This window comes from Fringilla coelebs, assembly GCF_963513975.1.
Source record: "Fringilla coelebs genome assembly, chromosome: 1".
Classification (NCBI taxonomy): domain Eukaryota; kingdom Metazoa; phylum Chordata; class Aves; order Passeriformes; family Fringillidae; genus Fringilla; species Fringilla coelebs.
Window position 1 is genome coordinate 109,797,299 of NC_140028.1, and position 16,557 is coordinate 109,813,855.

General features: G+C 38.8%; 2 protein-coding genes across 2 annotated transcripts in view; one reads left to right on the top strand and one right to left on the bottom strand.

Moving 5' to 3' along the window:
- Positions 1-16,557, top strand: part of ACAD11 (acyl-CoA dehydrogenase family member 11) — a 29,057-nt gene that overhangs the window by 3,787 nt on the left and 8,713 nt on the right. The window contains exons 4-13 of the mRNA XM_084212837.1: positions 118-279; positions 680-844; positions 2,579-2,726; positions 3,325-3,446; positions 3,874-3,980; positions 4,122-4,245; positions 5,942-6,019; positions 6,402-6,543; positions 6,661-6,768; positions 7,889-7,987. Of these exons, the coding sequence (XP_084068963.1) occupies positions 118-279; positions 680-844; positions 2,579-2,726; positions 3,325-3,446; positions 3,874-3,980; positions 4,122-4,245; positions 5,942-6,019; positions 6,402-6,543; positions 6,661-6,768; positions 7,889-7,987 (1,255 nt within the window). The remainder of the gene's footprint in view (positions 1-117; positions 280-679; positions 845-2,578; positions 2,727-3,324; positions 3,447-3,873; positions 3,981-4,121; positions 4,246-5,941; positions 6,020-6,401; positions 6,544-6,660; positions 6,769-7,888; positions 7,988-16,557) is intronic.
- ACKR4 (atypical chemokine receptor 4) lies at positions 10,068-14,811 on the bottom strand. Its single transcript, XM_084212847.1, has 2 exons — positions 14,727-14,811; positions 10,068-11,894 (listed from the first exon to the last, which is right to left on the bottom strand). Exon 2 carries the CDS (start codon positions 11,873-11,875, stop codon positions 10,814-10,816), a length of 1,062 nt encoding a protein of 353 aa, XP_084068973.1. The 5' UTR covers positions 11,876-11,894; positions 14,727-14,811; the 3' UTR covers positions 10,068-10,813.

A 16,557-nucleotide genomic window follows, 5' to 3' on the forward strand; every position in this document is an offset into this window, starting at 1 on the left:
TGATTGCATGGGGAGTGTTGGTTCACTACACTTGGTTTTGGTTGTGGAATGCATAGCTTTACTTCTTTTCATCTGATGTGTACGTCCCACCAAATACCTGATTTACGGTATTTCTAGGGTCGCATTTTCCGAGACGTCTCTCTGCCTGAGGTGGGCCCAGCAGAGCGTTCTGCTCTCTATCTTGCAATGATAGAAACTCTGGCCCTGTTGCACTCCTTTGATTTGCAGTCATTGGGTCTCCAAGGATTTGGTAAAGGATCAGGATACTGCAAAAGACAGGTATAGCTCCACATTCTCTTGTTTTGTCTGGTCTTTGAATGTTTATTTCCTTTGCAAGCTAAATTGTTAATTATTAATGATTGTACTTCAGCTATTACAACTTCACTTAGTCGTGGCTTCAGATTGATTCTGTAATGCTGTACTTAGGGATAAGATAACAGATTTGCTTTTGGAATTACACTAGAATTGGGCTATGTAAATAGGATTGAAGTAGATGTAGTCTTCATTTCATCTGTTGATATCTCAGTTCACATTTGCAAATGCAGAGCTACTGGGTTTTACTGAATTTTCAAGAAACATGGTGATAGCCAAAGCCCAGAGGCATGTGCTTCAAAATTTTGTAGTCTTGAAAAACTTGTGAATCTACTGAACAATCTGTTGGGGTGTTTGTATTTTTAAGGTATCAACTTGGAAAAAACAGTATGATGCGGCTGCTCATACAGATATTCCTGCCATGAACAAGCTGGCTGAGTGGTTAGCAAACAACTTGCCACCTGATGACAATGAAGAAACCCTGATTCATGGGGACTTCAGAATAGATAACATCATCTTCCACCCAACAGAGGTATTTGAAATATATTTTGACCCTCCGTTTGTTTGCACTCCTGTCATGTAATAGGACACTTATATGTGGATTATTTTAGAGCATGAAACACCTTTGAAAGAAACAGTAGAACACTGAACTTCTCTAAACTCTGTGTAAGGTGTTTAGGTACCTAATACAGTCCTGGCTTTCATTGCAGGAGCTAGATAAAATCAGTGGAATCATAGAATCATAGAATGGTTTGGAGTGGAAGAGACCTTAAAGATCCTCTATTTCCAATCCCTTGGCCATGGGCAGGGACACCTTTTACTAGACCAGGTGTCTCAGAACCCCATCCAGCCTGTCCTTGATACTCTATTCATTTCTTTTAGTCCCTGCTTCAAAGTTCAGGAGCAAAGCATTTTATATGCATAGATCCTGTTAGATTCGGCACAGCTGAAGGCTCACTTCATTGAGCTACATAAGCATCTGATCCAAAGCCCACTGATGTCTGTTTTATGGCTTCAGTTAACAACAAGGGCTTTTGGAGCAGGAGCTGAATGTATGATACATGACACTAGTGGAAGCAAAGGAAAATCTGCCAAAGCTGTTTAGTTATGGAGCACGTGTAGATCACAGAGACCCTGAATTCAGAAAAAAATTTTTTTTGGTTTTTGGGGGGGTTTTTTGGAGTTTTTTGGGTTTGTTTTGTTGTTGTTGTTGTTTTTGGGTTTTTTTTGTTTCTAGTTTATGGAAATAAATATGTGCTACCTATATCAACACAGTTTCATTTTCATTACTTTTTTCCATGCTCCCTGCTGAGTTGTGACCAGAGGACATGCCTGGAACTTGTGACCATGGCTCCAATTCATGCTTCATGACAAAGAAACAGATCCCAGAGATTCCTAGAGATTTTGAACCTAGATTAATTGACAGACATGATTTATAGGCTTAAATGTGCTGATTGATTCCCTGAGCAGGGAATTTGACTGTCCTGGGGACTCTCCCAGCTGTTCCTGAAGGAACTGAAGAGATTTACCAAGTTGTACATAGGTAATTTTAAGTCATCTGTAGAAACTGTTCCTGAATATGCAGGACTGACCATGTAGGAAAGACTTTTCCACGTATTTCAAGAAGCCATGGATCATGAGTAGGCTGGAGGGGTCATTCAGGTTGACAGGACAGCTGGATTATAGGAATTTAGCAGAATGACACTGTAGGGAGTCTCAGACTACCCAGCTGATGACACCATTGCAAGGATGCTTGCAGCAGAGACTCTGAGCAGTGATTGACTTCCTGTGTGAGAAATTCAGTTCCCCACAGAAGTGTTAATCTGTGGACAGTGTTGTGATAAATTAGGTCTTCTCATGCATAGTCTGTGTGAATTAATGTGCTAAAGGAGTGTGGAACAGGACTGGGGAAGAAATACAACAACTGTCAGTACTGCTGTTCTTTAGGATATTGTAATTAAATCATCTTTTATACTAGAAGAATTTGGAAGTTTCTTACAGAAAGAACACTACTCAAAAATGTAGATTTAAATGAGATTTTCTTTGGAAAAATGCCTGGCTTTCTGTCCCTATGTGAACGTTAATTTTATGCAGATCTTTAGATAATGCCAAAAGGAACTCCCTGTTGTTGACAGCTACAGTGTGTGTTTTTAATTGAAAACATATAGTAACCAAAAAAGCACTTGGATATTGAGTGGGTTGTGCATTTGTGGATGGAGAGAACATGTCTTCTAGCACTCACTCAACGTTTTTATCTTTATTTAAGGCTCGTGTTTTGGCAGTGCTGGACTGGGAACTTTCAACTACTGGTCATCCTTTAGCAGATTTAGCATATGCCACTCAATTCTACTTCTGGCCTACATCTATTAAGAACTTAGGTCAAGGCACTGTCATGGGTTTCAAAGACACCATAGGTATGAAACTAATCTTTTTCTTGAAACAAACCCTAGGCTTGATTTCTATTTGAAATGTTGTAGGAATTAAATGGTAAATTCACAAGCATATAGTTTTGCATTTGTAAAGAACTTTTCCATAATTTTTTTTTGTTGTAGCAAACATGCTGATAGTAAGGCTTTAAATACTTTTGTTCTATCAAGCTTTATCTAAGCTACAACATGCTACTTCTGTAAAACCTTATTTTGAACCTCTCTAAGAGATAATGGAAGAAAAAAGAAATAGAAATATAAAGATATAATTTATTTTTTTTTAAAAAGCCTTTTTCCCCCCAGGTCAAATTATTTGCCTGACTGAAGTAGAGACAAAGGGAAGCAGGAAATGTTATGGCTATCTGAAATTCTGGCAATTCCTACTTCCTTTGGTCTCTCCCTATCACAGTTATGTCATGAGAAATGATAAACCATGGTGTTTACTATGTAAAAGAAATACCTCATAAAGTTTAAAAACTGCTCAAGTGTTTGAAGAATAAGGTGGGAAAAAAAACATAGAAAATGTTGAGTAGTCTAAACAAGTCTGTTTGTTTTTTGTTTTGGTTTTTTTTTTTTTTTTTTTTAGAAACTCCTTCCTTTGAAGAACTGGTTTCCATTTACTGCCGCTGCCGGGGTATTTCCACTACTTTACCCAACTTGAACTTTTTTCTTGCTTTGTCCTATTTTAAAATGGCAGGGATAGCCCAGGTAATCCCTCATATTTGCTGAAATGCCACATACCTTTGTGTGTTTGCGGGTAGTTCATTTAGTCATGGGTAATAATTGTTTGTTTATGCTCTTGTCAGTTGGCTTGAGGGACAGGCTGGGCTCCATTGCCATATCATGTGCAGACATTTGTCTTTTCTTTTTTTTTTTTTTTACTTTTCCCCTACTACTTTTTGTGATTTGCCTTTCATTTTGTTGAGCTGGGATATGATTTTAACACTAGTGCAGCAAGCATCTCCATTATATCAGGTATGTACCAAAACCAATATTAGCATATCCCAGTAAGTTTTTTTCATTTTAAGACCATGTAAATTTAAGTGTTACTTTTATATTTTAAGAAATCACCAGTGTGTTAAAGAGACAGTTTTAAGTGTATAATTATACCATATACAGCTTTTTTTGGTTTTAGGGTGTATATGCCAGGTATCTTATTGGAAATGCTTCTGCAGAGAACAGTCATAAATTTGCAAAGTTTGTGGAGCCTTTGGCAGAAAAAGGATTAGAGCTCTCAAAAAGGTAAGAGTGGTCTAGACTACTGGTCAAAGGCAAGGCAAAGCTTTTCCAGCATCTTCATTTATTTCAATGCCTGTCTTAGGCAGCTTATGTTATTATAAGGGAAAATCTGGTCTTGTTACAGCACTGAATGTTCTCCCCTAGGTCATCCTTCAGCAGCACACAGCACAGCATTTCTGGAGAGTTCTTCCATCAAAGCAGGAAAGGCCAAGAAATTTTGCTGAAGGTTAAGCAGTTCATGAAGCAGCACATTTATCCAGCTGAGAAGGTAAAAGCTTTCAATTAACCTGTTTATAAAGGAACATTTTCGGACTAGACTTTATAAAAATGTAAAAATACATATAGAAGTCATGTCTTCCTGGTTTGGTTTTTTTTCCAAAACAGCCTGATTTTCATGCAGTAATGATTGTGACATTTCAAAATATTATCAGAAATCATTATAGACTGCATTATTTCTTTTCAGGATTAAAATACAACATGCATTATTAATGAAAGAGTTATTTTTTAAACTTTTGAATTGTAAAACCTTCTCTTTTTAGAAAGAGTTACTTTTTAAAGGAAGTCGCCAAAATAATTGTTAGACTCACAACAACCTAGAACTCTACTGAACTGAAAGACACCTATTTAAAAATAGAAACTGCTGATTTTAACCATATAAAGATGAATTTTTCTGTTTCTTGCTTTTTGGCTCTGACAGAAAATGGGATTGCAGTGTCAGAGTAGCCAATGAAGGTTTGAAATCAGATAATGAAATATACACAAAGTCCATAGTTAGTGGAAGGAAAAATTAGATGAAGTCATTTACTTCATATCCTAGGAAGGTTAGGAATTTCCACTTAGAAAGTTGGTTCAGCTTTTAGCCTCATGGAAGTACCAATGGCTTTTGATGCAGAATTTGTTGTTTTGGCTTTCTGAATAATCTTTTTTTCCAAGTCATGCAGAAATGCAGAAAACATCTTAATCTAAAAGTTTAATGAATACATCTACCTATCACAAGGAAGGGATCAAGGGCAGTAACTCTTGATATGCAAAGTTTCTTAAAAATTATGTGTGTGACTAAGTTGGGATTGTAGTTTTGGATTGTCCAAGAAAGTCTTGCAATAATTAAAATATTTACTTTATAAAACAAATGAACCACAAATAACCATGCAAGTTTTTCAGATGAGTTGTGTTGTGCTTGGATGTTATTTCTGGTAACAGGGACTGTGAATCAGGACTTGTAAATTCTACTTGGCCATTTGTCTTTATTGTGTCATTTTCAGAATTGGGCACTACTTTTATTCATTTTATAACTCTGTCTGGGCTAGGTTTGAAGTTCTGTGCCTCACTAAAACATGTTTGTGAAAATACTAAGACTACTGAATTTAGAGGTTCACTTAAAACTAATGACTGGTGCTCGGAATGACTGCTTACATTATCTGTTAAGGAATTATTTTGACAGGAAGAGAAAATGTTTTGGTTTTTTTCTCACAGTTAAGAAAAGATTAGCTGAGTTATCTGTCTGAATCTCAACTGTCAGTACATCAGGCTTTTATTTGTTGTTTTACTTTTGGGTTTGTGCCTCTTGTGTGTACTGTTTGTCAATAGGTACTTTTATCTCCAGAAAATACTGACCTCCTAGGATACTGTCTCCATCACATACTTTAAACCATCCCAAATAGTAGTTGATGTACTGATTGGGGTCATCTGGTACTATCTCCATCACATACTTTAAACCATCCCAAATAGTAGTTGATGTACTGATTGGGGTCATCTGATATTTAAAGTCTTGCAGAATGAATAGATTGCCGTGGAACTTTCAAATATATATTTAATTTTATAATGCAGCCAACTATAAAATGTGAACCTATGTTGAATATTTTTTACTTGGTTCCTTGGGTCATAGATCTGGAAGAGATGTGTTATTATTCGTGTGTTACATGTGTTCTGAATTTAAACAGCATCTTTTATTTTGTTTCTCTAAGGAAATAGTAAAATATTATACTGAACATAGAAATGCTGAGGACAAATGGAAGAAACCACCACTGCTGGAGAGACTGAAGGTATGGGATAACAAATATTTTTAGCACTCTAGCAGTAAAAGAGCACAGACACAGAGGATAAGAGTGATTGGTGTGTCCTGTCAGAGAAGTTACTTTACATGGAAAGAAACAACGTGAGGAACAGTGAAGAGAAAGGAAGAGGGAAGTATGGAAAAAGTGAGAAAACAAATGAAAGAGAAGAAAAACAAAATGAGGTCTGAGAGGGGTATATCTGAACTTTAAATCGAAGACTGAACCTACAATTTCAGAATAGCTATTGAAAAAGGATCAGATATATTGGACAGTAGGGTAGTCAGGAGCTAAGAAAATGTGTTGCAAGCCAGAATTTAATTTTTTTTTAAGGACTTATTGCTGATGTTTTTTCTGTTGGTTCTTGTGATAGGAATTGGCCAAAGCAGAAGGTCTGTGGAACCTTTTCCTCCCAGATGTCAGTGGTCTCAGCCAGCTTGACTATGCCCTAATAGCTGAGGAGACAGGGAGATGCCTTATTATTGCTCCTGAGGTTTTCAACTGTCACGCACCAGGTGAGCAACCCTGGTTTAATCCCAAAACTATGGCACTGGAGCATTAAAAAGTTGGGTGTCTTACACCTTACAGGCTGTGTGTCTTGAGCAGTAATCATGACTGCTGATTTCTTACAGACACGGGAAACATGGAGGTCCTCCACATGTATGGCACTGAAGAGCAAAAGAAAGAGTGGCTGGAGCCTCTCCTAGAAGGAAAGATTAGTTCTTGCTTCTGCATGACAGGTAAGTTTTTCTCCAGAAGGAAGTTAGAGCCAATTGGTTGAAACTTCACATGGTGTATGCAGGGAAAAATAGAAGACTTCAAGTTGTGTGTTACAGTGGACATTTCTGTACTAATTCAGTATCAGTGAATGTGTTTGAATATAAAATCATCTATGAGGTGTGAATGCAAACTGGAGCAGCCTTGCTGCCTTTCCTGCTAGTTGCCAATTTTCATGGTTACAATAATTAGTATTTGCTTTCTGAATATTTTTATCTTCATTTTTGTACTAGTAAAATACAATTTATAGTACCAAACAGGTTTACAGTAGAGCTTACCCTTCCTTGCAGTGTGCTGTGGAGTTCTCTAGACGCGCACAATTGAGTCCAAGTCCGATTATTGTCTGGTTTTGCAGTCCCATAGATTTTTTTTAAGACACAACTTAGAAATAACTTGCTTTATGTCAATAGCTCAGCACTGTATTTGGTTTTGCTCCTGAAAGCTTGTGGCATTCAGCATCTCTGGAAGGTAGCTTTTGGAGCACGTGATGTCAAAATCTTGATCCTCCTGTGTCAGATGGAATCAAGACAACTCAGCCTTGTATACACTTACTTTCCAAATTCTGTTTCACTGTGTTTCCCAAGAGGAGATAGATAGATATTTTAGTTTTAAAGTAGATGGCCTATAAAAAGATATAACAGTGAAAGGAGAGAGAAGGAATCTTTCCTGTTCCAGAAAATCATGGATGACATTTTGGTGACAACTCCATGTAGTGTATTTCATATGCAACCACAAAATTATTTTCAATCTCTATTTTTGCTTCGGAAGAACCCAGGAGGAGAAAACAGGCTGAGGAGAAATATGACTGTTACCTGGAAGGACAATGGAAGGATAAAGGATTTAAAAAGAGAAAGAAAGGAAGAAGGCTGATTGCAAAGGGTGGTCCAAGAACAAGTACATTTAATAATGTGAATAACAAATTGTTGGAAAACAGGAATTCTTTTGACCACCAGCAGCGAAGGTCTTCAAAGAGTTTTTCTACTGGGAGCAAAACTTTTAATAGTGTATCCAGAGCCCTATACTTGTGAAGGTTTTACTACCTTTATATTTAATCCGGTGGTTTGTTTTCTTCCTTTGACACAGAACCTGATGTGGCTTCAAGTGATGCCACCAATATGCAATGCACCATTGAGCGAGATGGGAACAGCTATGTGATCAACGGCAAGAAGTGGTGGAGCAGTGGTAAGTGTGGAAACCTAAATAGGAATGGCTAAGGTAGAATTTTTTCCAAGAACTGTTAAAACAAAAGTTATTGTGCTCCATTTCTGCGATGAAGATTTGTCTCCTCTTGAGTAAAGGCAATAGAATGCAAAGCAGCAGAAGGAGCTGAATTGAGCTTTTGTTCTATGAACCAAAGTCCAGGATTCGAATCCAGTTTGGGGATTTGGGCCCTTTTTGGAACCTCTAAATTTTTTTCACAGAGTGAATGCTGCTATTTTCTTTAAACATTACCCCCTGCTATCAGTCAAATTACACATTTTTGGCTTTGTTTTCATGAAGCTGTCTTTGGCAGCTTGTGTGAGAGGCTTGAGAGTACCATGTAGCTACAGTAAAATGTGGCTGCTTTTAAAGTAGCCTGTGAGGCTGTTGGACAGACTACCAAAGGAGATTTCTTTGTTATTATTCCCAGTAAAATCAATGCATTGTACTGTAAGTGGCAACTGTCCCTGATATTGTAGTACTGTTACTTTTGTTGCCAAAATGTGTGACAGCAACTTGAAAGTCATCATCCTGGGAGTTTGGAATCCAAGTAAATAAACTGAGTTGTTAAACTTAAATGCTTCATTTATGTACATGATTATGACAGCTAGCTGCTGATACATGTTTGTGCAATACTTGGAGTCACCAGAAGATAGATCTCTCTCTCTGTTCTACTCCTGTAAAACTGGCGGCAAAAAGAAGCATGGAATCTTGTCTCCTGACCTAAGAGTGTTGCTTAACTGCTGGCTTTTTAGCCTTTGCTCTGGGTCAGTGTCTCCCAGCTATGCATTGCAGTCCCTGAGGAAGTCATTAGAATGTTTTAGGGGGTCACACACACGAAATAATATTCATAAAATTAGTTATGTGAATTATAAAAAGGAGAGTAAATGTAAGACAGCATGATTTGGTTTGTCTTATTTCTAATAAATACAATTAGGACAGTTAGATTTGAATAAGGACAGGTGCAAAAAAGGCACTGCAATTCCAAGAAGTTTGAGAAACATGTTCATTTGGCTCTGTATTAGTCTCTCTTTCTGCCTGGCTAGGAAGGGGTTTCTTTGGGTGTTTTTTGGTGTGTTTTGGTTAGTTTGTTTGTTTGTTGTTGGGTTTTTTAACTTCTGTGACATTAAAACCTTGGATGTGTAGGAATTCCAGAAACCTAGCAGTCTGGTCAGAATGTCACTGTATTTGTGAAGACAAGTCATAAATCACACGTGCAAGGAGTCAGTTACTTCATGGAAGAAGTGGGGTTTCTCATTATGCTCTGCATGTGTACAGTAAATCCAGTATGGCTTAAATGAGTCAGATTTATGGTGTACATGTAGAAAACTGGTCAGGCACTTCTGACTTATCTATTCACACCCTAGTATTTCTCAAAACATTCTGGGCAGACATTCTGTAAGCTTTTGTCATCCAAACAGGGAGAAGAGGCTCATGTCTTGTTTATGCTACTGTTGTTTCTTGTCTGTCATTTTAGAGCTTTTTGTTCCAGTTCATAATTGTGTGACTAGGAACAGTATCTAAAAAGGAGAGATTCTTGTTGGCTTTCCTAATCTGTAGATGAGACATTTGTCAGAGCCCACAGGATGTTTGAAGACAAGGATAGAATGCTGTAACACCACTTCTTCATTTTGAAAGCTAAGCTAGCATGCCAGTACATTTGAAATGCTTCCAGTGACTCATGGAAAACTGCTGTTTTCCTGGAATCCCTGCCAACACTGTGGCAGTCTTGGTACCTCTCTGTATAAAAACTGTAACTCCATGAGCTCCATATGGAATGGGAATCTCTCTCTTTTGTCAAGCAAGGCTTCTCCAATTTGCTGGTTGGTAAATGCCTATGATGAGAGATGTCAGTACCTACTAAAAACAAAAATAAAGATAAGAAAAAACAAAAGCCAGTGCACTTTTTCTATTCTTTGATTTTATTATATTTTCATATATTTTAGCAGATGCAGTTATTGCAGTGCTTGATTAATTTTAACAATTCTATATAAAAAATCTGGACTTGTATCTGAAGATTACCTGAACTTATTGCATTCATAAAAATCTAGAGTATGCCAGCCACCCTTCAAACACTGGTCTTGTTGAAGTTTAGGGTGAGCAGAAAAGAAGAGATGAAAGTTCATTGTTTCTGTAGTTATAGAAAAGGAGTTGCTGGGGTGTTTTTGTGGAGGATATTGTTGCTGCTATACCTTTATAGAAACACATAGAAAATGGCTTTCCTCACCTCTTTCTCCCTCTCAATTCTCAGCTGTAAGCTTATACTTCATTTCAATCTGCAAGGTTATGTATGGAATGATAGTTGACTTGAGAAGTAGAGCTAAACTCTTAGGCAGATGTTCTAAAGTTTGACAAAATACTTGGAGAAACACAAGATTATTAACTTCTGGTACAAAGGTTCCTGTTGTTTGACTGGTAATGTTTTCTTTCTCTGTTTTAATCACATGCTTAGATGTATACAGGTTGTTCTTACATAGTTGCTTAATTGCCTAGTACAGTGACACCTGAAAATTTAAATCTTGGGGGTGTTTTTAGGTGTTTGGGTTTTGTTGTGGTGCTTTTTTTTTTTGTTTGAGTTCTTTGATGTTGTTTTTTAGTAAATATCTCTGGTTGTTTCTAGGGGTTTCAGTATTCAGTTCTTGCTTGATTCCAACAAACGCGTTCCACTTTGAAGTGCTTTGTGGTGTCTTGGCAGGTTCAGAAATTCATCTGAAAGCTGACTTGCAGAGAAACAGCTGTAGAAGCAATACCCCCTGGAGTTAGTAAACAATTCCCTTGGTTATGTAAGATGATGGAAGAATAGAGAGCCTATATAGTGAAACTGATTGTTTCTTCAGTAGAGTCCTCATAATTCATAGAAATTTCTTCAGATCTTCCATTCTGCTGCTGTCTTCTCCAGTACCCATACCTTTTTGCGATTTTCATGACGTGCATTTTGAAAGAGGCGCCCAGGAAGGCATAGAGGAGAGGGTTGAGGCAAGCGTGGAACAGAGCGATGCTCTTGGTGACCTGGAGTGCCACATCCATGGTTTTGCTGGCCTGGCAGTCCGTAACCAACATGTAGATGATGTCTATGGCTCGCCACAGCTTCACAATGTTGTAGGGTAGCTGGGTGACAATGAAAGTAGCCACTACTGCCAACAGAACCTTGAAAGGCCTGGACTTCTTAACATTTGCAGACCTAAAGATTGCCCGAGCAGTAGCAGAATAGCAGATCAGCATTACTAGGAAAGGAAGCAGAAATTCCAGGATAATTTCCAGGATCTGAATGGTTGATTTTAAGAGTGTTTCCATATTCATTGGAAATATGGGAAGGCATTCGTTCCTCTCATTGTGTTTCTTGACTTGATTAAATATCAGCTCTGGGATACTGAGGAAAGTGGCAGCCAGCCAGACACAGAGGCAGGTAACACTGCAGTGCTTGCCCACTCTTCTGTGGCCCTGGGATTCAGAAGTGGCCCTGTACCTATCCACACTGATACAGGCCAGGAACAGCATGCTGGAGCTGAAATTCATGGTGTACAGAGAAGAAGTGAGCTTGCACATTGGGTTTCCAAGTTCCCATCCCTGCACTGCATTTGCAGCCCAGAAGGGGAGGGTGAAGAGCAGGAGCAGATCAGCGATGGCGAGGTGCATGATGTACACGTCTGTCTTGGTCTTGGGTTTCTTGCAGTAGGCATAAATTGCAACCACTAATGAGTTTCCAGCCACTCCAACTGTGAAAGCCAGTGCATAGAATGCTGGGAGGAATAATTTTCTGAAATTTCTCACATCATTCTTTTCACAGAGAAGCTCATAGGTATTGTAATCTATGAGAGGGTTGAGATCATCCTCCTCATCCTCAATCCAGTAATCTGTTGAGTTATTCATATCTCAGACCGTGGCAAAGCTACAAGACACAAAAAAGTGGGGAGAAGGGAACACCAAAGAAATAATACTGGGTTTAAGTTCTAAAATTTCTGTTGAAACCTAAAACCCTTCTACAGGGCTGCATATACATCTCCAATTTATGTGAATAATCAAACTGGAGCTAGACAGTAACAGAGGCAGAGCAGACCATCTCAAGTTCTCACGTGAAATAGGGTAACTGAGAATGTCAGTGTGGGCAATACTTGTAAAATGGGTTCAATTGAAATGCTTTCCTTACCCTTAGCATTTGAGATTATAAAATGCCTGCAGTGCCCCTTACTGATTTCTGCATTTGAGCCAAGGAGCCATCATTGCTTTACCTGCTCCGACCGTGTTATGTTTGACAATATTCCATTGCACACAACTCTGTCTCTGCCTTTATGGGCTTGGAATTACACCTTCCCCTCTCTAGCCTCTGCAAAGCAAAGGAATACCAGCTGAAGGCTGTAAATGCTGTTACAGTCAGGTGTATAAGGAATATGAGCAGATTAGAGCTGAGGTAAGCAGCTGTCTGCTGTCATAAATTCTGACAAATTTAGGATATGAGTATGGTACAGGGAGAGTGTTTTTGTTTGTTTTTCAGGTGCACTGTGCATGCCCATTACAAAAAGCACAGCAGGGGGTCTGTTGCTGAACAGCAGCTGAACAGGCTTAATGTAGTCTCTATTCCACACAGCAAGCCATGCCCATGTGGAATTTCTTACAGAAGCAGATTGCTGTGGGTACACTGCGTGTTACAGCTGGAGCTTCTCAGGATGTTATGACAGAAAGGAATTTTATCACATACAAACTACCCACAAGTACCCAAACAGCTCAGAAACTCTGTTGGTTTTTCAAGTACAGTCTCATGACAGATTTACTCTGTAAACACTGAGGCTGGCTTCTCACTGCCAGCTTAGGGTTGAAGTTTAAGCATTTGTATCTTCAGATTGTGTCATAAGCAAGTTTGCGTCCTGCATTATTTTCTTCTTTTCCGGTAACTGTGTTCATTGACTAATGTGCTGAAATTCTGTCTGTTGTAAAATACAGTCCTGCAGTACCCTGTTTCCCTGGAATAAATGGGACTAGGGTTTCTTTGCAGCAGTAGCAAAAATCAGCTGAGAATGAAAAACATGTCCCCCTTTTGTCATCATAGCAGTGTTTAGAATTTGAAGTCAATGTTGCTGAAAGCAGACTGTTATCTGATATTCTGCCCCAGAGCTACAATTTGGCTTTTTCAAGCCTGAAAGAAAGATGCAAATACCATTTCTGTTTCTTAGACAATTGTTTAAATGAAGTTTAAATGAATGTTTAAACTCCTAAAGTTTTTTTTAATTTATCAGTCTACTAGGAAAAAATAAGTTACTGATTGATCTCATAATAAGGGATGCAGACCAATTAATTAGAGAGAAATTAATAATTTTTATTTTTGCTTGATTTTTTTCAGTGATTCTCCTAGCCAAATTTTTTTAGTGTATTAGTTTAAGTATCTGGTTTGGCTCCATCTTTAATGGCTTTGTTGTATTATTCTGTTAACACTTCAAAACACTCCCCATCAAACTTTAAAAAATGATAACTTCTTTTTTAAGTCTCGCAATTTCTTCATTGTTGCCTTAATGAGATGTGCAGAATGGAAAAGTACAGTCACTCTACTTAATACTTTGGCAAAGGGATGTCTGTTCCATGCCTAAGAAGCAGTGTTAGCAGGATTTTCCAGCAGCAGTAAGCTTTTGCAGCTTTATAGTACTTTGAGGAAAGATTTAGTTATCAGCAGCAAAAGAACCTTTTTTTATTAATTTTTTTAGTAGAAGAGAAACTGCAGCAAGAAGAGTTTAATCCACTTAGCTGAGATTTGAGGAAAATTAGAAGTTAAATGAAAAGGTTTGATTGTGGTCTTAAAACACTTAATACAGAAGCCATCAAGGAACACTTAATCAAATTGTATCACTAGCAAATTTACTTGAAAGCAAACCAGTAAACATTTCAGGGCAAAATTTAAAAGTCTGTGTATGACAAAGCAGTTTGGCTGTGACTCTGTGCTCGGCTGCCTGATAAGCTTTTGCCTGCCCTGAGTTCATGGTAATCTAACAAAGTTACCTAAAATGCAACAGTTGACGTTTCTCCCTAAAAGCACAGTTTTGTTTTGGCTCCCATACCTGTTCACACTTGTCTCTCCTGGTACTGCTGTCTTTTAGGGACACATGCATGTGCCCACTGCAGACAGCCAGGCAGCCCCGTGGGTTGGGCACTGAGGAGTGGTGGAAAAGCTTAGTTTAGTCTCCATCCCACACAGCAAGCCATGCCCACGTGCAATTTCTTACAGGAGCAGATTGCTGTGGGTACACCGCATCTTCCAGCTGCAGCTTCTCAGAATGTTATGACAGAAAGGAATTTTATCACATACAAACTACCCACAAGTACCCAAACAGCTCAAAAGCTGCTGGTTTTTCAAGGAGGTATACTAATAAATAGTTTTCTAGAAGGTATACTAATAAATATATTAAATCTGCAACTGCATGTTTTCTTGCAGAATTGTTTCAGCCTTCCAGCCAGATAGAAATTCAGTGTTTCAGTGTATTTAAACTTCATGTAGGATTGTATGAATGGTGGTGAATTAAGTTAATGTCCCTAGTTTAAACAGACAGATGTTTTTCCTCTGATAAATTAAGCAGTATTCTGTCCTGCTACTGAGCAAATCTAATTTTGATATTGGAAAGGAGACATGCCTTAGTGAAATGATACATCTCTGTAAAGCCAACTTAACTAAGAGCAAATATATGCAAAGAAGATATCATGCAATATACAGAGCAGTAAGGATTAAAACAGAACCAACCTTTTGTCAGCAGATGATTCGCAGGTACTGCAGTTGAGATGTGCCTCAGCAGAGTGATCGGAATTGCTCTGACACATTGCGTTTTGTCTTCAAACACCACACCCTCGTGTGGAAGTCCGTTGCACTTTCATTTTGACTTGACAGTTTAAAAAAAAAACTTTTAAAAATTGTGCTTTCCTGGAGGCTCTTCCTACATTCCTTCCTGTTCCAACAAACTGTGACTGCTCTTTGGAAGGTCAGGACACTCTTAATGCTTCTCTTTGTTGTTTGTGGTTTTATTCCTGGAAGTCCAAATGTTTAATACATCATCAAAAGGCTTTTATCAAACAACACATTAAAAAGGTGGAAAGGATAGAAAGGAGGTGCATCTGGGGCTGAGTTACTGGCCCAGACACCCCAGGGAGTCACTCCATTCTTTCCTCAGAGCACTACTGTGCTTTTGATGGCTGATTGGATAAGGTTTAAAGGGATCCTTACATCCCCTCTGTACCTAGCTTTTTAGGGATACAATAGAAATTGTATCTTGAGTTGCTTTTCGTGAGGTGGGGAAAGGGGTTCTTTCAGTGTGTGAAACCAGAGAGATGGTAAGGAAAATATGTGAAGGCAAGTGACAAATTGTCAACCAGAGTACAAGCAGATATTTCTGCATCCTGGAGGAGGGTTCTCAGGGGCTTGAATGTTGCCAGTCAATCTCATAATCAAATTAGTGACCTGTTTGAATTATCCTGGATCAGGTAACAACCTAATGAGCTTCAGTAAATGCAATATTGAAGCCCAGCAACAGAGAGATATTGAGCAGACCAGAGGTCAGATTTTGGGGGTTTTTGGCCCTCTAGTGCCCCTGCCATGACTGGATTAGCCTTCTGTCTGGGCTTCAATTATTTTGAAATATGTGAAAGAAAAGATTCTTTAAAAATGGGCAGGTAAGAATGTAATGGGCAGATGTTTTCCACATGCTATATTTTGTTTCACAATGACAAAGTAAAATGGGCTAGGAGAGGAATTACATTCTACAGGAGGAGTGCCATAATATTTGTGCATATTTCTGCAATGCTTTCACCTTGAGTTCTCAGTACTTCAGTGGTGCTCTTCACAGTGGCAGATAAGATGCTTGGGCTCCTTCCAAGCCATCTCCTCACAGGTCATGTCATGGCCTTTCAGTTCTGCATAGGCTTTGTCTCAGTAGGGTCTCCAAAAAGACTGAATAATCAGGATAGAGCTGAGAATGCTCCCAGGGAATTGTGTGTTGCCTGCAGAAGTGCCCAAGAGATTCTGTGGGAAGGCTGTAGGAAGGCAGCTCATGTGAATCCTGCCTTGCTTATTGCAGTTCCTCAGCTCCTTGTAACCTTTCAGGGGTGCAGAGAGGACAGATCCTTTCAGTCAGAGTAAAGAAATAATATTGTCATGTGTGAATTGCAGTAGGGTCAAAAATAACAAAAATTAGTAAGTAAGAGTGAATACAAAATAGATCTTACTTAAGTAAAACCACTTGTGGCTGTGTGAAAGTGGCATGAAGGAAGGAAAAACACATTCCTAAGCTGAGCAGCTGCTGTCACTGGTGCCACCGGAGCCCGTGAGCTCCAGCTGGGGGTGACCAGCAGCCACATTCAGTGGCAGGACTGCAAAGCCCTTGCAGCTGCACAGCCCCAGCATTGCCTGGTTGCTACAGCTGTAGGCTTTGCCCTCCATATGAACCAGCTGCCTGTACTATTATCTGGAGGAGATAAAACTGCTGAATACAACATGCTAGTGGATAGAAATTGCTTCAGGCAATTCTTGGTGGGATGTGCCTGTGTGTGTCCCTTTTCTCCATCAGGAGACTCCCACATTC